The 24,564-nt window shown below is 41.5% G+C and overlaps 1 protein-coding gene across 1 annotated transcript; it reads right to left on the bottom strand.

The window, feature by feature from the left end:
• Positions 1-470: 470 nt before the first annotated feature.
• NHLRC3 (NHL repeat containing 3) lies at positions 471-24,538 on the bottom strand. Its single transcript, XM_048848527.2, has 7 exons — positions 24,316-24,538; positions 14,437-14,589; positions 11,657-11,804; positions 10,949-11,149; positions 8,152-8,243; positions 5,585-5,697; positions 471-4,837 (listed from the first exon to the last, which is right to left on the bottom strand). Exons 1-7 carry the CDS (start codon positions 24,406-24,408, stop codon positions 4,609-4,611), a joined length of 1,029 nt encoding a protein of 342 aa, XP_048704484.1. The 5' UTR covers positions 24,409-24,538; the 3' UTR covers positions 471-4,608.
• Positions 24,539-24,564: the final 26 nt, after the last annotated feature.

The following is a 24,564-nucleotide window of genomic DNA, read 5'->3' as shown; positions in this document are numbered from 1 at the left end:
ATGTATCTTATAACTTTTAAAACAAACTTTGTATTTGTGGATAATCTAAGCACTATACCCAGCTGTACAGAGTCTTTCCTTAACCTCTGTATTATATAATTCTAACATTAGCTTTAATAACATTTTAAAATCTTTTCTTCAAGCTCTGCGTAAGCCTGAAAGCGTGACTCTTTCACCAGCAGAAGTTGGTCCAATAAAATCTATTACCTCACCCACCTTGACTCTCTAACCCATATTTACACATTTGTTTCAGATGTAAACTTCTATGGGTTTACCTGTTTGCTCAGGTTACTTAATTCCTTGATAATGTATCAGAGAGGATAACAATCACTTGTTTTACATGTGTCACAGAAGCTCCATCCACTCTGCTGCAAGGGGATTTTCCACAGTACTAATCACTGATAATGTCTGATTTGAACATGATTTAGACAAACCAATGAACAGTTTAGTAGCTATTTTTCAGACTGAAATAGTTCAACTTGTTTTATTTCTAAATCAACTTTAACAAAACAAAAAACAAAAAAATCTTCGGAGTTATCCCTCGCTCAGGGATTGTTAACAGGATAAACGGGTACAATTGTTATACAATGTTATTAACCAATGTCATGTTGCAGTGTCGTAACATATTTAAATGCTGTTAACTTGTTGTCACTAGAAACTGGGAGTATACTTGCTTTGCAGCAGCCTAGACAGTAACATGTTTCAAAGTGTCTTACAAGGCTTTCTAGCATAGGTGTCTCTTAGTAGTTAGCACAGCGTGGTTACTGATTTTGCATACAGAAGTTAGCTCTATTATAATACAAATAATAATTCTCACCACATTCATATAGTCATCCAAGAGTTTGCTCTTCCCATGGGGTCATTACCAAGGCCCCTCTACACTGTGTAACTACTGGCTGCACAGCAGATTTCCCACAGGATGAAAACACGTGCATGAAAGTCCTGTACTTTCCATTAAGGTTTGAGGAAGGTGCACACACTAAGGAAAACTGATGTCAGCTGACCAAAGCCTGAAGTTTCAAAAAAACAAAACAAAACAAAAACAAAAAAAACCATGAAAACTTTTCTGCATTTTTCTACCAGCAATGAAATTAACTTTTTTTGTATAGCCTGGTTATACTGAATAATGGAAAATGTCACCAAGCAAATCCTTTGTCTTTGACAAAATGTGGTCAATTTTTCTTAAGGCATGGAGGAAGAAATGCACCAGTACCACCCTGCTGTTTTCTGCAAGTGCACGATATAGTTTCCCACTCTCCTTAATGAAAAGAAAAAAAAATCTGAACAGCCTCGCTTTCACCCAAAATGGTTTGCATGGCTGAAAAGATATCAATAATGGTATTTAAAGATACTGGTAACAAATTGCTGGCACACAATTCAGAAAGTAAATTACATAAATAAACCTCATTTTGAGGAAGAACTACCGCCTCTGGCACTACAGAAATTGTTTGTTTGAAAGATTGGTACTACTGATACACACAAGAAAAGTAAGATAGGTTACATTAACTCAGAACAAACAGCCACCCATCCATCCTCCTCATAGTGTAGGAAGTCCAGCTTCACAAAACCGTTATTAAAATTCACCTGCTTGCTCACACTTATATTGAAAATAATCAATTAAAAATACCCTTCTGATGTATTACTCACCCAACCAGAAACAAACACAGTGTTCCTCACCTAGATAGAGTTTTAAGGCAGATTGTTGTAGTCCAATTCAGTCACTAGATTTTAAGGCCAGTAAGGACCATTAGATGTACTGTGACCTCCTGTATAAACATAGGTCTTGGATTTCACCCAGTTAATCCTGTATTGAACCCAATAACTTGTGTTCCAGAAATCATCCAATCTTGATTTGAAGCCATCAAGAGATAGAGAATCCACAATTTCCCTTGGTAGTTTGTTTCAATGATTCATCCCCTCACTATTAAAAATGTGTGCCTTATTTCTAATTTTATATTTGTCTGGCTTTAACTTCCAGCCATTAGTTCTTGTTATGCTCTTTTCTTCTAGATTAGAGCCCTGTAGTATCTGATATTTTCTCCCCATGAAGGTTCTTTATACATTGTAATCAAGTCACCTCTTGATCTTCTTTTTGACAAGCTGAACAATTTAAACTCTGAAATCAATGAGGGATTTAAAATCTTAATTTACTGTCTGGATTTTTTTAAAGAATTAGTCTAATCCTCTATAAAAGACTCTGGGTAGCTAGAAATGATTATATTGTTGTTTTCATATCAAGGTTTATGTAACTCAATCATCACATATTAGTAATTACTCTGAGGGAACCATATGATAAACTGTAATAATTAAGATTTATGCATCCATTTTCAATTTACTATCGATGTCATACAGAGAGAGAGAAAGTAACAAGTGTGGTGAGGTAGGAAGAGAAAAGGGACACAGAATTTTAGCTTCCAAGTAAGTAATTTTACTAAGCAGTGTGCAAATCAGGAAAAATGTGTTTAAAAATTTTTTTTTATACAAAACATTGTCATTTAGATGAACAGTTCAAGTTTGCCAGTCTGATTTTTCCCATTTTCCCCCAGATCAAAAAATCCCATGCAGCCAAAGTCATCGCACCAGACTACAGAAATGAGGAGCACTTTCAAACTAAGTCATAAGGTCCTCCATTGTGAAAACCTAACTTACTTTTTGCCAGATTATGCTAAAATGTAATTTTGCTCAATTATTTGTAATAAATCAATTTCAAGCACTTATCGGTCACCTCTTGAACTAGGTCACAAGTATAGCAGTGAAAAGGAGTTTGATAGCATCCTACTAATCACCAGGTGACATCTGTTCATACCACAAGCACCTATAAAATGAACAAACACACTTTGGCCCAGATTCTCAAAGGCACTTAGGCACCTAGCTCCCACTGATTCCAAGGATGAGGGGGGCAGAAAAAGTCAGCCAAAAAGGGTTTTAAAAAATTGATGTCTGAGTGACAAGTCTCAAAGACACAGAGGTCTCTAAGGCACATGCAAAACTTCATTATCTACATCACTTGGAAGGCTTCTTGAGCTGCCAATCTGAAAGTATCTGCCAGTACAGTGTCTTTTTCAGTATCACAACCATCTATACAAAGTCCTCTTTGTTCAGGATTGCCTGGTTTCAAAGCAGCAATAATGTCCAGACATGGCAACCAAATCTGACTCTTCCTTGATGATTCACGTAGACTGTTGCTGTAACATGTTACATAAGGATCTAGACACCGTAGCAAGAAAGGTCTTCAAGGCTAAACTGAGCATACCTCAATTTCAGTGAACCTGGTATTGAACTAAGCAATAACACATTAAACTGCTGGGACATCCATGATAGTGAATACTTCCTGGAGAAGAACTATAAAGACAATGACTCTGGAACAGTCACAAAGAAGTTTGCAAGTTCTGTGCTAAAGAGAAATCAGCTGCTGATGTATTAGCAGAAGTCCCTCAAAAAGAAGTGGAAAGTCACAGCTTAATATTGAAATAATATCCTTGAAAATCTGAAGACAGAATAAAAGATCAGACTGGTCTCAAAAAACAATAATCCAAAAGCCAAATATTGCTGTAGATGATGTGTCTGAGTTTCGACAAGATTAAGAGGGCGAAAGCATGTTATCAGGCCTAAGGCTGATTAAAAGTCTCCTAGTAAATCCCGAGTATGTGCCTCACGGAGCTCAGATGTGCTAAACTTCAACACACTCTACTCTGAGGCCTTGCTTACACATAAAACTTGTACCCATTTAACTAAATCAATTTAGAAACTCAGTTAGTTAAAAATCTGTGTCACCTCATTGTGAAGACACGCTTAATTTCATTTAAAGTGCTTTATATGGAGTTAGCTTAAATCAGTAAAGAACTGATGCCTCTGATGTCAACAGCGGTACCAATGATTACCTAAGGTAGATGCCAGAGATGCTAAAGCCTCAGCACTGGCTATAAGTATCAAAGGTCTCACTGAAGCCAAGGAGACTATGATATGCTGCATCTTTTTGTTCTGAGTTGGACAATGTTAGCATAGAGAGCCAAGGAAACCTGAAGCAATATTAAGCTAGAGTCTAGGGCCTCAAGTGGACAAGGCTTCTAGAAAATTAAATATGTAGACATTTCTCTCTGCCAGCTAGGACCTTAGGAGGTAACAGAGTGCACTGGCTAGGCAAAGAAGTCACAAGATTCACTCTGGACACTGGAGGTAGAGTGTGTATATTGATTAACAATGGAAATTATGCCTAGACAAGCAGAATAATTACAAACCTAATGTCTTATGATTTATCAAGAGACAAGGGGAAAAACTACCCTGAAGTTAAAAGCAGGGTAAAACATGGTAAAATGGAACTAATATTCTCCAATTCTCCAAATCCCAACAACTAACAAAAATGAAACAAAACACACAAAACATGCCAGTAAAAACAAATGATGACAGATCAAGAGAAAATAGCTCCCTGAGTTTGACACAGAAAATAAAAGTGAGAGCAGGTCACAAAGCAGTTTTTTTATGCATTCTAGTGGTGCAACATGCTGTGCTTATGAGTGGAAGCACAGTCTGCAATGAATGTAAGGAAATCCAGCATGGGTCTTGTAATCCAGAAGAAATGGCTTGTGCTGAATGAACCAAAGAAAACCACTAGTTTAAGGGTACATATTTTTGTACTTGTTGTGCACCAATTTCTGCAACATAAATTGCTCCAGTCTTCACATTTACATCCACAAGGTGTGGTTTAACCTCATCAGCTAGCTGGATTGTGTTTACCACATGGCACTCTCCAATGGATCCTATTGGTGGTGCTGCCAAGACAGTCACTCTGTTAATACTCAGCTGAGCTACAATTAGATATTCCTCATTGGTAGTTAATCTAAAAATAAAGAAAATAATTAGAATGAACATTCATTAGAACAATTCATATTAACACTGCTATACTATGTGCTTTAAAAATTATTATCCATATCTAGGTGAGCAAACAGTGTTCATGTGCAGAGTAGGCAATCAGTTTTCTAACTTTCTGATTTGGGCTTCAAATCTGAGGTTTAGGGTACTCTCATGTATAGCCCATGTGTCAGTCACTTAACATCCAGCTGCTGAAGTTCTCAAATCAAATGAAAACGATTCTAACGTTCTCAATCTTACAGTGCTGTAGAGTGTACAGAGTAAGCATACAGGACTTGCTCTACGTGCTGCTGCTGCTCCTTGGAGCCACAGATTTTGGTGTAACAGCAAATGAATAGGAATTTACACAATGGAAGTTAGGGCCTGTGCCTGTAGCCTTTACACATCTGAGTAAGGGGGGCAATATCAAGCTCCTAATTGTGTTCCCCAATGTCTATGAAACTCACAACTTTAAATTAAAATGAAAGTCCCAATCCACCAGTCGGATCCACATAGGCAGATCTTATGAAGTCATGTGATTGCAAGGATTCACCTTTACAGATCCTATTCCAGGATCAGGAGTCAGGACATGATTCCATAGCAATTCCACTCGCTAATTCCAGAGTCTGATGTCAAGCATTTGCTATCAACTTAAAGTAATGTGGAATCTTACTGGAGAAAAAGTAGCATTCTGTTTCCTTTGAAATGTTTTTGTGGAAATACATAGTTACAGTACCTGACAGAAGAGGGACCATCTTCTACAAAACAACTACTCCAGGACCCCAGCCATTCCCCTGTGACTTTATCGAAAACCTGGATTCGTTTGTTTCCTCGGTCAGCAACCCACACCTGTTGTACACAGTAAATACAGCTATAATACAGCTATACAGTATATATACTGCTATAAATAGCTACACCAAAAGCATCAGTTCCTTACACATAATGGGCCAAATATAGTGAAGAAAAGAGGGTACATCGGGAATGAATTTGTCTCTGCTTTTATTTTACAAAGTTGACTAACCAGGTATTAATTCTCAGACTCCCTCTCAAAAAAAAAAAAATCCTTACAATGAATTTAAACTATATATCGAAAATCAGAGGTAAGATACACAAACTACTTTACTCTGCCGCAGTAGAGATGCCAGTGTCTTATGCTCCCCTCTTTTGTGGTTGCAAGACAGAAATGTTCACCACAGAACACAGGTTTTTCAGTGCTCATATACATACACTTATCCGATGCTAAGTATCATGTCACCAAACTAATAATTGCTCTTTTTTTTCAGCTACATTATATAATTTCATGAGCAGGATCTAGGAGGTTTGCATATGTAAATACATATCTGTGCAATGACACTTTGAAAACTGGCTGGCACAGGGAATTCTGGGGATTGGTTATCTTCAGTATGCCCCTTGTCTAATCAGAAATATGTGGAGTAGGCTTTTTTCTGTGGATTGTGAATGGGTTGTAATAACACTGTACATTACATTAAGGCATCCCATTATTGCGATCGCTGACAGGATGAAACTGTTTTGTTATAGACAATCATGTCCATCAAACATTTTAGCTTTCTCAGATTATTGCTGCAGGGGCAGAGGTAAGTGACAGTTTGGGTACCTTACCTGTGAATTTCCATACTTTGAATTTTAAAAATAAAAGTTTACATTTTTAAAGTTGTTTATTTGAGAAATTAAAGCATTTCTGTAAGACTGTGTGCGATCCAGGGACTCACTGACTGGTGCCAACTGGCAGAGGGGGCAAGCATGTTTTTACAGGGATTCCCTAACATATACTAAAAATTATGTTCTTATGGTCTTGGAGTTAAGGCAGGTCACCAGGAGTGACATACCTCAAAGATATTCCTTTCACACAGGAGGTAACTGATACCTATTTCCCTGTCTGGCCATTGGTGTATTGTATGCCACACACTGTATGCCTATTTGCATACTGAGCCAAGTACAAATTGAGAGATTGAGAAATATACAGGAGAGGAAATGTACAGGAAGAAACAAAGAGCAGGGGTGTGTCCTGTTTATGAATAAAGACAAAGAATTGGTCTGGTATATCTTGGAGTGCTAAGAGACACACTGAATCCTTCATCTCGGAGGCAAACTGACAGCATGCATGTCTTATGAAAGAAGGGTCACAGCCGCCCTAGCTGTAAAGTGCTGCAAGGAGTTTGGGCAAGCAGTATCCTATCCCACTAGACAAGAGGGTTTCTTGTCAATTAAATCTAGGCTCCAGAGTGCATATTATGATTTTATTTTACATATAATTATTTGTTTCTAATATTTCCACTTGCTACTACTTGAATCTCTATGTTTTGTTAAATATATTTATACCTGATTTCACTATAAACAAATTTAAGTGCTGCGAGTTAAGCAGAGTGGTGATCTGAAGTTAAACTGTTAAGGTGACTTGTAGTTTCTTTGGAAGCAGCGATTTGGTGAATACTGCGAGTGTCCTGTGGACAAAAGTCTGGACACTCCAGGGAGACGCTTGGAGAGCTCAAAAGTTCCAGTGTGCCTATTGTTAACCTGTAGAGGGACAGCAGAGCCTGCGAGGCCTAGAGGGGATTACTTGTGTTGCCTATGGCTAGTAAGGTTGGAGAGCTGACCCACAGCAATCCAAGACAAAGCTTTCTCACACTAAGGGCAGGTGGTGGTGAGGTGCCACATAACCCTGAGTTTACCTGGGAAGTGTCACAATGTGTACTCAACCTCTGAGGCACTGTGATGAGTTATAACTTAGATAGAACCTTAACTGAGTTATATGTCAGGGAATTTCCTTAGTTTTTAAAATTGTCCTAAGAGTCTCTGAAGGAGCTTTGGAGCAACAACACCAAAGGTCCTCAGAGTCAATGCTCCCACCTTGCAGATCCCATAAAATGCACTGGAACAGGGTGGGGTGGCAGCATATTAGGGGAACTTCCTTCTTCCTGCCCCCTTGCAGTGCAAATCCTTTAAAGGTCTGTAGGAGTAGCAGCCTCCTCCTGGGGACTGTAGGATGTCCGTGTATATATGTATGTGAAGAGATTATGTCAAATTGTCAAGACTCCCTCTTACCCTCCCAGCCACGTCAAGAAAAAGTTTTCAATGTGAAAAAGTTACACATGACTGCTCCCATGATTAAAATTGTACGCAGTAGGCCAGATCTCAATTATCAAAGATGAAAGAATGGCACTTTTTAGGTTGTCTTTTTTTTTTTGGCAAAGAACATTAAGTACCAAAAACACATGTAGACATATACCAGAGAAGGCATAAAAGTTGTCTCTAAAACATTGAAAAATAGTTTTAATTCTTTACCCGTCCAACAGAATCCACTGTGACACTGTGAGGAATCTTGAACTGACCAACACCTGTACCATTTTCCCCACGCAGCCATATTTCCTTGAAATCTAATAGCAGAAATCATGATAAATAATGAAAAAGTAGTTTTCACTTGTATTATGTAGTATGAATGAGTGAAATATGTTTGACCTTATTTCCTTTTAAATGATTCTTAGCAACAGAAATACAAGTCATTTTTATAAGACAGGACTTTAAAGGGATTTAAAACACAATCTTCCTCTTCTTGAAGTCCAGGGGATAGTCCCAATAACTTCAATGGGAGCAGGATTAGACTGTTATTCCTAATTTCAAACTTTACTATTCATAAGGAGACAATTCTATTTACATTTGTGTCTCACTAATTTTTCCATGCAGGACATATTTGTTTTTCATTATTAATCCATTTGGTGTCTGTGTATGTTAAAAAGAAAGCTGCAATATCAAGCAGAGACAGAAAAGGGAAAAATCTCTCTCCTGGTCATGCTAGAGAGGCAAAGAAATTTTTCACCCAAAATAAACTATAATAAAATATATTGCTTAGATTTATCTATCTACTGCTCACAATAATACAAAATGGAAGAGTATAACTGGCAATATACAAAGGTCTAATTTTGCCAAAAAATAAGTTCATGGTCATGACGATGTGTTGGTTTCTTTAAAAATAAAAAGACATTTTCAAGATGCATGAATAACAGAAGTATGACCTACATGAGAAACTACAGGGTTAAAGCTCATTGTAGACCTCTGACACAGATCCTAGCAAGCACCCCCTGCTGGCCACCAGTTGGACTGCTCTGAGGGGGAATCCAAGCCTCTGCTCCTCTGGGTCCCAGGGGGAGGGGTGGAGGGTGTTAAGCTTCTGAAGCCCCAGTAGGCTGCAGCACTGTTTCCTCCGTTAGCCTCTCTGGCACATTTCCTGGGCACTGACTCTCAGTCTGCTATCCTTCTTGGAAATGGAGCTCCTCAGCCCACCTGCCCAGGACCAGCGCTGCCCTCCGAGATACACCAGTTACTCAAACACATCCCTCTCCCAGAACTCCACACCAAAGTGTGAAACTTCTGGTGCACAGTTTAACTCTTTCAAGGACATGCAGCAGTTGTGAAGCGGTCGATACACACTCAGACACTTTGCACACTTAACACATTAATGCTCCTTTATACTTAATCATGTAAAGCAAGCACAGGATAGTACAGATCATTCAAAACAATAAAAGTTACAATGCATGCCCTTTACCATCTCATCCTTCCCTTGGGAGTCCTTATGGACCATGATATCTAGGCGGGCAGGGTGTCCCCTGCCTCATGCAGGCTGCTACCTGCTGGGTGATCTCTCCCTCTTACCCAGCTTTTGTGACCTTGCTGTCTCCTGTTCCATGCTTCCTCTTTCTCTCAGCCCTATAGTCCTGTGGGTTCCCCTATTTAAACGCTGTGGCCAGCACTGTTTTGTTTCTGTGTCCACTGCCCCTGCCTTTCTCCTGTCGCTTCAGAGGAGTCAGTTAGCCTGATTTTCTAAGGATGCAGCTCATCCAGTGTTCCCAGCTCACCCAGTGTTCCCAGATGTTTGCACCTGAATAGAGTCATTGTGTCCTAAGCACCTCCTACTGTGTCTATCTGGTATGTACCTGCTATAGGCCCCTTCAGCAATGGTGAATCCAATACATATAGACACTCATGATATAGCAGTTTGTCAAAATACACCTTCACAGTATCAATCAGAATTAATAAATTGTACTGGTACAGCCCCAATTCATCACAGTCCCAATTCTGCAAACATTTACACATGCTTAATTTCAAGCACGTGAATATTCACAGTGAAGTCACTGGTTTCAGATAAGCAGCCGTGTTGGTCTGTTTCCGCAAAAAGAACAGGAGTACTTGTGGCACGTTAGAGACTAACAAATTTATTACAGCATAAGCTTTGGTGGGCTACAGCCCATTTCATCGGATGCATAGAATGGAACATATAGTAAGAAGATATATATATATACATATAGAGAAGGTGGAAGTTGCCATACAAACTGTAAGAGGCTAATTAATTAAGATGAGCTACTATCAGCAGGAGAAAAAAAATTTTGTAGTGATAATTAAGATGGCCCATTTAGACAGTTGACAAGAAGGTGTGAGGATACTTAACATGGGAAAACAGATTAAATATTGCACATATTGAATCTATTTCCCCATGTTAAGTATCCTCACACCTTCTTGTCTAAATGGGCCATCTTGATTATCACTACAAAATTTTTTTCTCCTGCTGATAGTAGCTCATCTTAATTAATTAGCCTCTTACAGTTTGTATGGCAACTTCCACCTTCTCTATATGTATATATATATATCTTCTTACTATATGTTCCATTCTATGCATCCGATGAAGTGGGCTGTAGCCCACGAAATCTTATGCTCTAATAAATTTGTTAGCCTCTAAGGTGCCACAAGTCCTCCTGTTCTTTTTACTGAAGTCACTGGGACTACTCACAAGCTAGGGCCTTAATCTTTACAAAAACAATGAGAAAACAGGCAAGGGTTAAAATAGCAGTGACAGGTATTAAAAACATGACAATCAAGGAGTTAGCTGATTAGCTGGGTGTTTTTGCTAAAATGATCAGCAGTGAAATAGGCTCTGATTCAAAGCTCATCAAAATCAATGGGGAGTCTGTCAATTAACTCTAATGGGCATAAGATCAGGCCCACAGTTAGCAATGGTGATGTTTAAAACTATTATTAGGCCTCTAAATTTTCAGATGTCAGCTCCTGTGTACGTTCTCTTTTCACATACCTGTGGACAGTTTGAATAATCTGTTGTTCATCCCTCCATCTCCATCCACAATGTAGATCTCCCCTGTTTGTTCCACAAATATTTCTGCTGGCTGATCAAACTGCAGCGGATTTAAACCTGAGCCAGCTTTACCTTGAGTGCCCAGGACCTGAATAAGTTTACCAGAAGGACTGTACTGTTTAACTGTGTGCCCATACTCCCCTGTAATAAGGAAAGGCATAGACATTTCTCAGCAAAACCATGGCTCTTTGACATCAACACAGTAACAACAAGATAAAAATCCACTGTCACTTTAAGAATGAAACTGAACTAAGAAAACTCTGTAGTAAGAGAATGATTTCAGATTAACAAGGCATCAAATGGACATGTGCAAAGTACTGGAGCTGTCAGGATGAGATAGAGGACACAAATTATGCATTTAAATGCATGCTTTTCTGGCCCTGTTTCTCGACTAAGATCTGGAAATGTTGGCCAAGATTATCAGCTCTGGCAAATGAGCACATGGCACAACTCATGAGCCTTCAAACTGCTCTGCCTTGTACTGGGGAACTGGATCAATGCACAGATAGGACTCGGGGAGCATGAATCTGGCTTAATGTTCTTTTGGTACCTTATTCAAACAATTAAAATTACTGTTCAAAGGGATACCTGCAAAAAAACTATTTTCTCTGTGGCACAATATTTTTAACATGTTCCCATTATACATACCAGTTCCAACATCTGTGATCCATATTGAGGTATCTGTAGGGGTGCTGACTGCAAAGATACCATGAGGCATTTCAAGTGTGGAATTCCATGCATGCAGGAAATATCCTTCATCTGAAAACACTAGTACCTTTGGTACATTAGCCCCTCTCTGAAGGTGTACAAAAATAGTCAATTGAAAAAAGGATCTTATCAAGCAAATAATCTCACTTTTGACAATTCTGTTTAAATGTTCGTAATTTTCATGTCAAAAACCTTTACAGACATTAATTAATAATGCTCACAACAACCTGTGTGATGTGGGCAAGTACTAACCCCATTTTACAGCTGGGGAAAAACACAGAAAGGTTAAGTTTGCAACAGTGTTCATTAATCTTGGGACACTTAAAGCCTGATTTTCAGAGGCGCTGAGCCACTGCTGCTCTCATTGTCTTCATTTTGAATTGTGATTGCACGCAATCTCTGAAAAAAACATCATGCCCTAGGTCTCCCAAGATGGACACACATTTTTAATTGTACTTAATTGTCCAGGATTTCAGGTGCCATGGCTGTGTTTTATAAATAAAAATCTCACCACCTTTGTTTGCATTGCTGAAGACAGAGAGTCTCAACCAGAATCTAGATACCAACATGTAGGCATGACTAGTACAGTTAGTAAAATTCTATTATAACAGTTGCTTGGGATGGCTGATTTTCTGTCTATCCATCCTAGGTAGTAATGTGGCCACTGTGACAGATATGGTAATTTCCTGCAATATCCCTGAAAGTCTTATGTGTCTATTATTGTGGGCCAGGACTATATGTAACTTCTGTATGAGAGAGATGTGACAAATACTGCAACCCCATGTGTATCTTCGGGGTCCACTGTTTAAATTAATGTTTTATTGTGTTCCACTCCAGGGGGAAAGGCCACCACAGTTCTTACAGGAACTAAAAACAGTGGAAAATCAGCCAAGTTGTAATCCCCCAAGGAGGTACCACCTTGTGGGGATGCTTACATATACTAGCTCAGACTAGTTTCAGAGTAGCAGCCGTGTTAGTCTGTATCCGCAAAAAGAAAAGGAGTATTTATGGCACCTTAGAGACTAACCGATTTATTTGAGCATAAGCTTTCGTGAGCTACAGCTCACTTCATCGGATGCCTCTGGAAATCCAGCTGTGCCAGTGTCAGAACACGTGGAGAAGAAGTAATATTGTCAAGATGGAGAGACTGTGCCAGCAGGACCAGGTTCAATAACATCAGCTCAAAAAAGAGAAACTGCACCATAGTCTGGTAAGTGGAGCCAGGAACTAGGTACCTGTCCTGGTGAGTGGCATCAACTCCAAATTTCTTCCTGGCTTTAGGGAATGACATGGATGTATTTCTAAATGCTTCTGAAATGGGGTTTGAAGGACTGGCTCCTACCAGAGCCCTGGCTGGAGTTGGAAGGTAATCTCTGATAAGCTTATTAGTTTGTATGTAGGTGCTTTTGTTGTTTTAATATGTTTTCTCTGTAGCACTTTCACCTTAAGATTAAATGTGCTTGCTTATAAAGGGCTCTGTGGTAACTTTCAACTGCTGGTAATTATGTTGTGCATAATTGCCTTGAGAAAAAGCTTGCCCTGTTTAGGCAGTCTGGCTTTCTGGGAATATCAGAGTGTAGCCAGGCTACTGTGCAACCGGGAAAGCCCCCTGGTCAGGAGGCAGAGATTAGGTCTCTCCCCAAGAGAGTTAACAGCTGAGGAGCTGGGAGCCTAGAAGGGGTGCCTTTGATGGAACATGGACGTGAATGCAGGTGCAGTTACCCTGACCTGTGACACCCCCGAACACTGGAGTACCTGAGCACCTCACAGTTTCTGATTTATTAATCCTCACAACACTCCTGTGAGTATTATTATCCCCATTTTACAGATAGGAAAGAGAGGCAGAGAGAGACTAAGTATCTAGGGATGTAAATACCATTAAAAAAGTGAACTGTTTAAACAATTTAAAAAAATGTTGTTTAAACATTTTTAAAAAATGTTGTTTAAACAGCTAACCGTTTAAGTGGCTGGGGCCCATCTGGCCGGCGTGGCTGGGCCTGCTCCGTCTGGGTGGCCCTGCTCCGTCTGGGTGCTTCAGCTGGGCCCACTCCGGGCAGGCGGCCCTGCTCCGGGCAGGCACCGCATCTGGGCCTGCTCTGGGTGGGCGGTGCTGCTCGGGCCACTCCAGGTGGCACAGCTGGGCCCACTGGGCTGGCCGGTGCGGAGCTCCTGGGGACAGCTGGATTAACAGTTAAGGTGCTTAACCGGTAAGACTATGCTTACAGGTTAATCTTTTACATCCCTGTAAGTATCTTGCCCAAATTCACACAGGATGTTTGTGGCAGTGCAGGAATTGAACCCAGGTCTCCCATAGCCCACTGGGCCATCCTTCTTTTGAGGTTTACTTAGTTGAGGCAGGGATGTGAAGAACAGCAGCAGAAGTGACATCTACAGTTGCCTCCATTCTCCTAGCAGGCTTCCACGTTGTAGGCTAACTGATTTGTATCTTTCCTTGTGACACTTGCCATTTCAAAACTATTTTTTTAAAACGTGAAGCCTGTAAAAAACATAAAAGCAACAAGCCCAATATGCACAGGAAGACCCTTCATATCCAGAACTACTTTAAAGAAATGTATACTATTAATAACCTAGTCAAATTTACATCTAGAATTTAATACAATAAACGGTTATAATCATCTTAATATAAATGCAAATGGGAATTCCAGAGGAGAAAAACAATATAATGCTAATAAGGACAAAATTCCAGTGCTATTACTTACTTGTGCAACATAGACCAGATCATGGAGAGGGTCAACAGCAACACAAAATGTTTGCCCAGTGAAATATTCTGGACGTTTAGGCCAGCCTACATCCAGCTTGTAAAGCTGTTGCTCTATCCTCCAAGGGGAGTAAAAAGCAATTGCTCTTAATACCTTAAAAATGTAAAAGTAAATAACCATTAATAGTTAAATTCCATGAGATTCCACTTTCTATAACTCTTCAGCTTTTTATTAGTTATTATTAGGGTGAGATTTTCAAAGACACAAATGGTGGTTGGGTGTCCAATTTGGACTGAAAGTCAACGGAAGTTCCCCAGCTAGCTGCTATTTGGGCCTTTGTAAATCTTCTTTGTTAGAGCCAAATGAATCAGCACACTTGAAACATTAAATCAAGTGTACTCAATAACAAATATTATTCTGACATGGGATTGTCTCTAAATGGAGTGCAAGGATGCTGTAGAAGAGATTGTCTCTAAATAGAGTGCAGGGATGTTGTAGAATTACTGATGCAAAATTACACAATTGTTTCCCAGGTGTGTAGTTTTTGGCACTCAAAATGTGCTGAGCTCTTTTAAAAAACTTTTTAAAACTGCTAAGCTCTTGTAACAATTCTGGATGGTGTGTCCACAATAGCCTTCCAGTAGCTGTATCTGATGTGCTGGCTAAACCATGTTGATCAGAATCATGTTCAAGACAATTCACCCCAAGCACCCTGAGCAATGATATAGTTTTGAATTGGATAATATGGAAACAAGTCATACCACCTGTGTTTAAAGAGGTTGTGTGAACTGGATGGTGGCTAGATTTAATTTCCCAAAGCAGTTTCCATTATCAAGGGACCTTTACTGCGTAACACCTGTGTGTGTTAATAGGTAGTTGACAGCTCCATCACAAAGCAGCCAATGGATATCAAGACTCCTGCTGCCACAACCACAGAGTTCATCATGACTCTATCCTGCTACAGCCAGGACTGGAATCCTAGTTCTTCAGCTCCCTACAGCTCTCTACAACTTAAACTAAAGAAGATCTCTAGTGGCTTATTCTAATTGTAGGCTCCTTATGCACTTGATGGTCTTTGCTGAAGGGCAACATCATGCTCACTCTTCTACACGTAAAACCAGAATGTTACCATAGACGGAAGGATTCATACACACAGAGGTGGGCACTGGAGATGAAGGGGGTGACAGTAGACAGGATGAGCACACGTGCGTTTCAAAGACCACATCCAACCAGGTCTAACACATTTTGTCACCGTGCCAGAAGCCTCCAATAGAGACCTTCAGCCTTTCCTTACGCACAAGGAGAGCCAAAACTCTTAAAGAAACACTTGATTAGCAGCCCTGCAAGGAACTCAGCCTCCTGGCCACAATATGCAGCTGGCTACTGATCCTGGCAGAACTGGGAAGGCATCTAGCTTTACCTCACCTCCTCTCTCCAAAGGTAAAATGCCGGATTATGCAGGGCAAATGAGCAAAGGGGGGGGGGGGGACTTAGTTTAAGGAGGGGACAGAAGAGGGAAAACAAAGTACAGAGAGAATGAATGTGGCAAAGAGGAAAGAGAGGAATAGGTTGAAACAGAGGGAGAGAAGGAATGAGCAGGGAAGTGAAAAAAAGAGGATAAAAGCCAGAATCCTGTGACCACAGACAGACCAAGAGGGCAAGAAGCGTAAAGACAAGAAAAAGAGCAAGAAATATGCAGGGCCCTGGACGCTCCATGATTCCATGACAACGGGATTTGCTACAGAATTTATCTCGCCACAGAACTGTGTGCCAAAATCTAATATATATATATATATAAAATGTATGTTCTAGCCCTTACAGTCATGGATAAAAACTCAAATGTGAGCCACGCACAAACTATCTGCATCATCTACCAGCATCTGGAGAGAGCCTGAAACAATAGCTCTGATGGGGTGACTTGTCCCATTCATTTCAATCAGGGCCCTCTGGACTCTACCAAATTAAGCAGCCATAGAATTGCATTCTCCTAATAAAAGTTAGACTTGCAGACACATGGTAGAAAATATAGTAGAGGGAACATAGAGAGAGAAAATGTTTTCTAACTCCTCATCCTTTACTGTCATATAGCTGGTACTCTTTTTCTTAATCAAGAGAAGAGAGTCAGGGAGAGACACAAGGCTGAAGTTTGGTTTGTTATTCTCAGTTCCTTATTTGTGGTACCAGCTCCACATTCATGGTACCCAGTTCCTTATTCAAAGGCCAAAATTATTTACAAAATATATAAATGTAAGATAAAATTTTTTTGAAATGTCATCAGATTAATGTGAATTAATTAATTTGAATTACTAATTCCTTAATTATTTATTAAGTGAATAATCAGAGAGCTGGGTTTTGACTGCAAGCATGTGACAAAGTAAGTCTTGATCACTCCAAGTGACATGTCCCTGTGACATGTTCTGTTCTGAACCACATGACTGTTCTGAAGGAGCTGAGACAAGACACTCCCCAAGCCCAAGTTTTGTTTCTGTGCAATATACTGGCCACATGTCACACCCCTACCACACTTCCATATCATACACAGAGTTTGAATAAGCAGGTGGGTTTTGACAGACTGTATGCGAATAAATGAGTCTTGGGACATCCGAAGTGACACATCCCTGTGACCATCAGACTGTTCTTAAGGAGCTGGGAATCCAACTCACTGACCCGAAGCTTTGTTGTTGCATAGTATGCTACAAAATGTCATACCTCCTCTCCACTTCCATTTTATAAATGGTGATTGAATAAGGAAATTGGGATTTGACTAAATGTACATGACAAAATGTCATTTAAGGTGACCCGAGACACACCTCCCTATGACTATCAGGCTGTTCTGAAGAAGACTGGCCATGCCACTCACCGATCTGAAGATTTGGTTATGCGTAATGTGCTGCCACATGCCACACCCCCAACCCACTTCCATTTTGTATATGAAAATTGAATAGGGAATCGGATTTTGATTGGCTGTACAAGACAACACGTGTCTCGGGTTATCCCAAGTGACATGGCCCTGTGATCATCAGAGTCTTCTGAAGAAGCTGGGACATCCCACTCGCCAACCTGAAGCTTTGTTGTTACACAATGTGCTGCCACATGTTACTCCCATTCCACACTGCTTGAATAAGGAGCAGGGATTTGACTGCCTGTATATGACAAAATGCGTCTCAGTGTTGGATCATATTAAAGAAGTTCTGTATTAAAATCACAGATAAGTTTGATTCCCCATAGTTTAAATTCCAGGGTATTACTAATTAAGAGGTCTCTTGGTTTTTGGTACTGTTTCTCTCCCTCTGTGTGTGAAACCTGCAAGCTGCTAATTGCGTTAATACATTCTAAGACAGAGTCTGTTCTCAAAGCAATTCACACAGAGAGAGACTCAAAGCAATACTCTGTAACAACAGAAACAGCACCCAGAGACTCCCCGCCATTTTGTTGTATTAACAATTGTGATTAAAATAGAGATAGAGGATGTATGTGGATGGATGCTTGGTGTGGATAATAACTGAATGATCAGCGAGGTGCCAGCCTAAGAATCCAGTGTCCATCAGCTGAGGAAGGCATCAAGTGGAAATAAGCAGAGGACCCCCGGAGGGCAGACTGGAATCCCCCCAACAGCCTCAAGAATGGGAGAACCAAAGAACAAGATAACATCTGGCAGCACGGAGCCCTCAGGAATGTGCTATCTGATGATTGATTCAGCAACAGCATGATGAAGCAATTCCCATAGACTGGCATAGGAAGAAATTCCTATAAAAATGGACTCTAGAAAGTGAGAACTGGGGTCTGATTCTGCAAACCAACTTCCAGGAGCATCAGATGAGCATCTGACAAGGCCCTGCTCCCTCCTCATGTCCAGGCCACCTGGCCAGTGGCTTGGCATGAGCAACTCTAAGGCTGGTAACTATGATAACAACCTTGCAGAACCTGTGTGTGTGTGTTTGTATGAATGAATGTGTGAATAAATATGAGATTGAATGGAATGTTATAGCTATAACTAACGGCTTACTATGATTCTTTCTGTATTCACAATAAATGTGGTATTTTGCCTTTTCCCCTTTAATAAGATCCTGCTGGTTTTTATTTTATTGGTGTAACATCAGGTCGCTTCAGGTGACATGGCCCAGCGATTGTCAGGATGTTCTGAAGGGGCTGGAATATGCCCCTTGCCGACCACAAAGTCTGTTCTTGGGCTATATGCTTCCCCACCCATTCCATACTGTAGAGGGCTTAAATAAGGATCTGGGTTTTGACAGACTATACGTGAGATAATTCAATCTGGGTCACTCCAAGTGACATATCCCCACAACTGTCAGACTGTTCTGAAGTAGCTGAGACATGCCAGGTGTTAGACTAGATGACCCTTGTGGTCCCTTTTAACCCAGTGGTTCTAGGATTCTATGCCACTTGTCAACCCAAGGATTTGTTCTTCAGGAATATACTGCTACTTTTCACACCCCAACCCCAGTTCTGTATTGTACATAGTGATTAAGGAGCTGGCTTTTGACTGGCTGTATGGGACAAAATACGTATTGAGTTACCCCAAGTGACAAGTCCCTGCAACCATTATTTCATTTTGAAGAATGAGGATTTGCCCCTTCCAGAGGTGAACCTTTATTTCTGGTCTGACAGATATATTGGCCCAATTTTTGTGTGTGTTTTTTCTGTGTTAGTTAACATACAATACGCAATATTGCATGTAAAAATCAACAGAACCAATATTCAATGAATTTGCTGCAAATCAGTCTGTAATGTTTTCATAGAAATTATATGATAGTTACAAATGAAGAAGTCCATTGGAACTTTGATTTGTTTTTAGATGAAAAATGTATCAATTTTTTTAAAATTCTGGTACACACATAAAAACAGCTGTGCCAATTACAGTTGTGTGTTTTGCTCATTACACAAGAAAAAATAAAGAAAAGACACTTCAAGGGCACAGTTGCCTTCCAATAATCATGTTTATGAGCTACATGCAAACATAAAAGGCCTATCAATGCATTCTGCTGTTCTGAATGGTTTCTGATGGCTTCTAAAATACAGACAACAGTGAACACTAGAGTGTTCACATTCTACTTAAACGAATATGTAATGTAGTTGTAGCTGTGTTAGTTGAACCAGTTTGTGTCTTGTGTGGCTGTGAGACTCAGATAATACAAATGTACACTGGTACACTTTACTGGAATTTCAAGAATCTATCCGTAAGTAGAATATCTCTACCTCCTTTCCTTTTTAATTCCAAAATTCCATCATAGAAATGCCAGCCCTCAGTTTGACCAATTTGTAGAAACAAACAAAATGGTCCCCAGTGTTGTGTGTCATTCCAACAACTTTGTACATATAATGACACCACCTTTATTTTCATTAACTTTACTGCTTATACAAATAATATTGATGACTTCTATTGAACTAATCAATATCTGAAACACTTGTAAATATTAATACGATATTCAAGTTACATAAAAAGGTAGTACAGAGAGGGCAGTTGGCGTATTTTTCTGTAGTAGGGGAACTGCATTTTTGTCTGAATATTCAATGAATGGTATTTGAAAAAGACAAGTAACTACTCTGAAGCGCATCCACCAAAATGCGTCTGTTGTCTTTCAACTTACTTGCTAACATACATAGAAATCTATGCTGGAAATACCCCAGGGTAAAATTTTTGAATCTTTCTGTGATCAGACTTAACAATAATGAATAAGATGCATGGTTCACCATTAATGAAATGATGTCTACTCAACTGACGTAATCCATTGCATTTGTTCATGTTTACTCTGAAACTGTAAAATAAGTATAGATGTTGCTATTTATTATAATATTTTTATTAATTGAGCAATGGTTGCTGCTGTTAGTGCTGATTATTGGTGACACCTATATTTAAGCATTCCTAAGGATCTGTATGGTCAGACCCTGTTTTGCACAGAAGGGAAGTTTCTTCATAAACTTCTGCATAGAATTGCTGCATAATCTGGTGCTGTCTGCTGCTTTATGGTCTGTAATCCTGACACAACCACCTATTGCACCAAACATCCACATGGAGGGGAAACTTTGATAAAAGTGTGTGTGCAGAACGGCCAGTAACAGGATTTCATAGATTCTCAAGTATAGATAAACACCTGGCAGGGATGGTCTAGGTAATCTGTTCTTAAAAACATCCAATGATGGGGATTCTGCAACCTCCCCTGGAAGCCTAATCCAGTGTTTATCTATCTTGACAGTTAGAAAGTTTTTACTAATGCCTAACCTAAATCTTCCTTGTAGCAGATTAAGCCAATGACTTCTTGTCCTAACCTAAGTGGACATGCCGAACAATTGATCACTGTCCTCTTTATAACAACCTTTAACATATTTCAAAACTGTTGTCATGACCCTTCAATCTTCTTTTCTCAAGACTAAACTTGCCCATCTCTCCTTTTAGGTCATGTTTGCTAAACCTTTTATCATTTTTGCTTTTCTCCTCTGGACTGATCAGCTCGGGCAGCCAGGCACACCGGCGACTGCTGGAGCAGTCTTCCCACCTCAGCCCCCCAGCAGCAGGAGTTGGGTGTGGTGGGGCTCAGGGCTGGGGTGCGGGGTGGTGTTTACCTGGAGGGGGGCTCCCCTCCCTCAGCTCCTAGCTCCATGAGCTGCCTCTAACAGCAGGCACCACCCCTGCAGCTCCCATTGGCCGCGGTTCCCAGCCAATAGGAGCTGTAGAACCAGGGCTTGGGGCGGAGTGGAGGCAGCACATGGAGCTCAGGAGCCGGGTAGGGAGCCTGCCCCAGCCCCACAAGCCTCCCCAGTACCTGCAATGCCCTCCCCCGCCCCCCCCCAAGAATCCTGCAGCAGCCCCTCAAGTTTTAGTCAAGTCATGGACAGCTCACAGGCCGTGAATATTTGTTTAGTGCCCATGACTTTTACTAAAAATACCCGTGACTAAAATGTAGCCTGACTCATATTCAATCTGTGATCCACTAAAAGCCCCAGATCATTTTCAGCAGTACTACCACCTAGCCAGTTATTCCTCAGTTTGTAGTTATCCGTTTGATTTTTCCTTCCTATGTATAATACTTTGTGTGACATATATGGCAATTTCCTGCAATATCCCTAGGAAACCTTCCTGAATTAAGGTTAAGTATATTTCAAGTCCATTGCATTAAATGCAACGGTTATGTATTATTGTGGACGAGGATTGTCTTCACTTCTCTAATGGAGAAATAGGATGTAAACCCCAGGAAGTGTTAATAACTTCAGAGAAGTATACCGAACAACGGGCCAGACAAGAACGGACAATTAGGGTGGTGTCAAGTGATTTTCCTGAGGATCGCTATGGGTAGGGGAATGCAAATTTCCCCCCTCTGGTTTTGCAAAAAAAAACAACAGACTTTAGAAGTTACGCTCTTCATAGGGGCTCACTGTCTACTACTTACACGTTCCCAGAATCTAATCAAGGAAAGAGTGACCTTTCCTAGCAATTCTGGTTCTGAGCTGCGGTTGTTATGAACTTGTAACCACAGAAAAACCCTTTTGTGGAGTTTGAAGGACTGTCTCCTACCAGAGCCCTTGGTGGAGTTGAGGGTGATCTATAGTACGCTTATTAGTATGCATGTAGGTTCTTTTGTTGTTTTAATATGTTTTCTCTATGATACTTTCACCTTAAGAATAAATGTGCTTGCTTATAAAGGGCTATATGGTAACTTGCAAATGAAGGCAATTACACTGTTCATATCCTTCAAAGAGAAAGTGAAGTGTAGATGCTGGCCTCATTAGGCAGCTTGGCTTGCTGGAAATCTCACAGTGTAGCTAGGGAGCTGTGCACCCCTGGTTAGGAGGGAAAGAAACATGGGTCTCTGCTCAAGCTAAGTGACATCTGAGGAACCGGAAGCCTAGAGTGGGTTCCCTCATAGGACCATGGAGGATGAATACAAATGCAGTTGCCATGAACTGTGACACTTTGAACTTGTCTTTATTGAATTTCATATTGCTGATTTCCAACCAATTCTTGACTTTGTCAAGGTCATTTTGAATTCTATTCTTTCCTCCAAAACTTTGCAACCCCTCCCACTTTGGTGTCATCTGCAAATTGTATAAGCATACTCTTCACTCCATTAGCTATGTCATTACTGAAACTATTGACTAGTACCAGACCCAGACTAGACCCCAGCAGGACCCCACTAGATACATCCCCTCACTTTGACAGCAAACTCTAACTACACCCATCTCTTATGCCTCTATCCTACTTCCACATTGTAAACAATACTTGAACAGGGAACTGGATTTTGACTGGCTGTATGTGATAAAATATGTCTTTGGTGACATGTCCCCACAACTATTAAGCTGTTCTGATGTAGCTGACCCATAGACCTATCTTTCTTGAAACTCTGCAAAAATTGCGGCCCATTTCACAAGAGATTGTGTGGGGGTGGGGGGAAATGGGCCACAATTTTTTGCAATATAAAAGTTTCAAGTAAGGCAGTTCCATGTCTCAGCTACATTAGAACAGCTTAATGGTTGTGAGGACATGTCACTTAGGGTGACCAAAGACTTATTTTATCACTTATAGCCAGTCAAAATCCAGTTCCCTATTCAAGCACCATTTACAATATGGAAATGGGGTGGGGGCATAACAAGTGGCAGCATGCTATGGGGCATAACAAGTGGCAGCATGCTATCCAAGAACAAAGCTTCAGGTTAGTGAGTGGCAGCATGGCCTAGTTCCTTCCAAACAGTCAGATGGTTGTGGCAATATGTCATTTTGGGTGACCTGAGAAACAGTTTGTCATGCACAGCCAGTCAAACCCACTTCCTTATTCCATCACCATTTACAGCTGGAATCTCAAACTCGAATCACCACAAGGGCCACATGAGGACTAGTACATTGGCCCGAGGGCCACATCACTGACATCCCCTGCCCCCTTCCCCACCCCCATTCCAATCCCTTCCCCAAAGCCCCCAACCCAACTCTTCCCCCTCCCTGCCCCTATTCCAACCCCTTCCCCAAATCCATGCCCCTGCCCCACCTCTTCTCCCCTCTCTTCTGGAAAGCGCTAAGCGCCACCAAACAGCTGTTTGGTGGCGGGAAGCACCTGCAGGTAGGCAGAGGAGAGGGGATGCAGCACGCTGGGGGTGGGGGGGAGGGGAGGCGGCGGGGGAGGGGAGCTTGGTGGCTGCAGGAAATAACTCGGGTGGGGGGGGCACAGGAAGCTTGGCGGGCCACAGCAAATAACTCTGTGGCTGCCGCGTGTTTGAGACCCCTGATTTACACTATGGAAGGGGGATGGGGTGCTATGCGACAGCACACTGCACAGGAACAAAGCTTTGGGATCAGTGAGTGGGGTGCCCCAGTTCCTTCAGAACAGGCTGACTGTTGCAGGGACATGCCTGTTAGGGGACCTGAGGCTTATTTTGTCACAAAGAGCCAGTCAACACCCAGCTTCTTACCTGAATAACTAGTACAGTAATTAGTACTTTACATTTTTATCATGTTCATTAGATGACATTTCTAAAAAGTGACTCTTACCCTGATACATTTTTAAATAATGCTGCCCTTTGACTAAGTTAACTAGGCACCAGAAATAAGGATCTGGGAGCAGAGACCCAAGTTCAGCTCTTTGGGAGAGGGAGAGGGTTTGGCTTGGGAAGAGACAGAGAGGAAGGAGCCGGCTCCCCCTTCCTCCAGCAGTCATCTCCCCCTGCCCGAGCGAGGTACCTGGACACCTGGATCCGGGCGTGGGGCCGGGGACAGGCCCAGGGTGGGGATGAAGGACACGGCGGGGCGCTACGGAGCCAGCAGGCACGGGGGGAGGGGGGGCTAAGCCCACCCCACCCACTTGTAGGCGGATCCCCCCGCGCTCTCCACGGCGCCTAGCGGAGCCCCGGCCCGCGCCCCCTGCCCAGACCCACCTGGGATCCCGAGAGCGCGCAATAGAAAACCAGCAGCGCTGCTACCGCGCTGCCCATGGCAACCGCCAGGCCGGGCCTGCCGCGCAGCTTCATGCAGCCCGGACAGCGTCACCGCCGGGCTCGCCCTCGCCCGCCCCCGAGCCGGCGCACGTCAGGCCGAGGCCCCACCCCCTCAGCGTGCGCGAGCCGGGCATGCCATGGCAGGCTCCAGGCAGAGCCACGGTTCCTGCCTGGAAGACTGCAGCTTTG

The sequence above is a fragment of the Caretta caretta genome, chromosome 1, assembly GCF_965140235.1.
Source record: "Caretta caretta isolate rCarCar2 chromosome 1, rCarCar1.hap1, whole genome shotgun sequence".
NCBI lineage: Eukaryota > Metazoa > Chordata > Testudines > Cheloniidae > Caretta > Caretta caretta.
The sequence above is the reverse complement of the archived record's forward strand: the minus strand, read 5'-3'. Positions and strand labels throughout refer to the sequence as shown.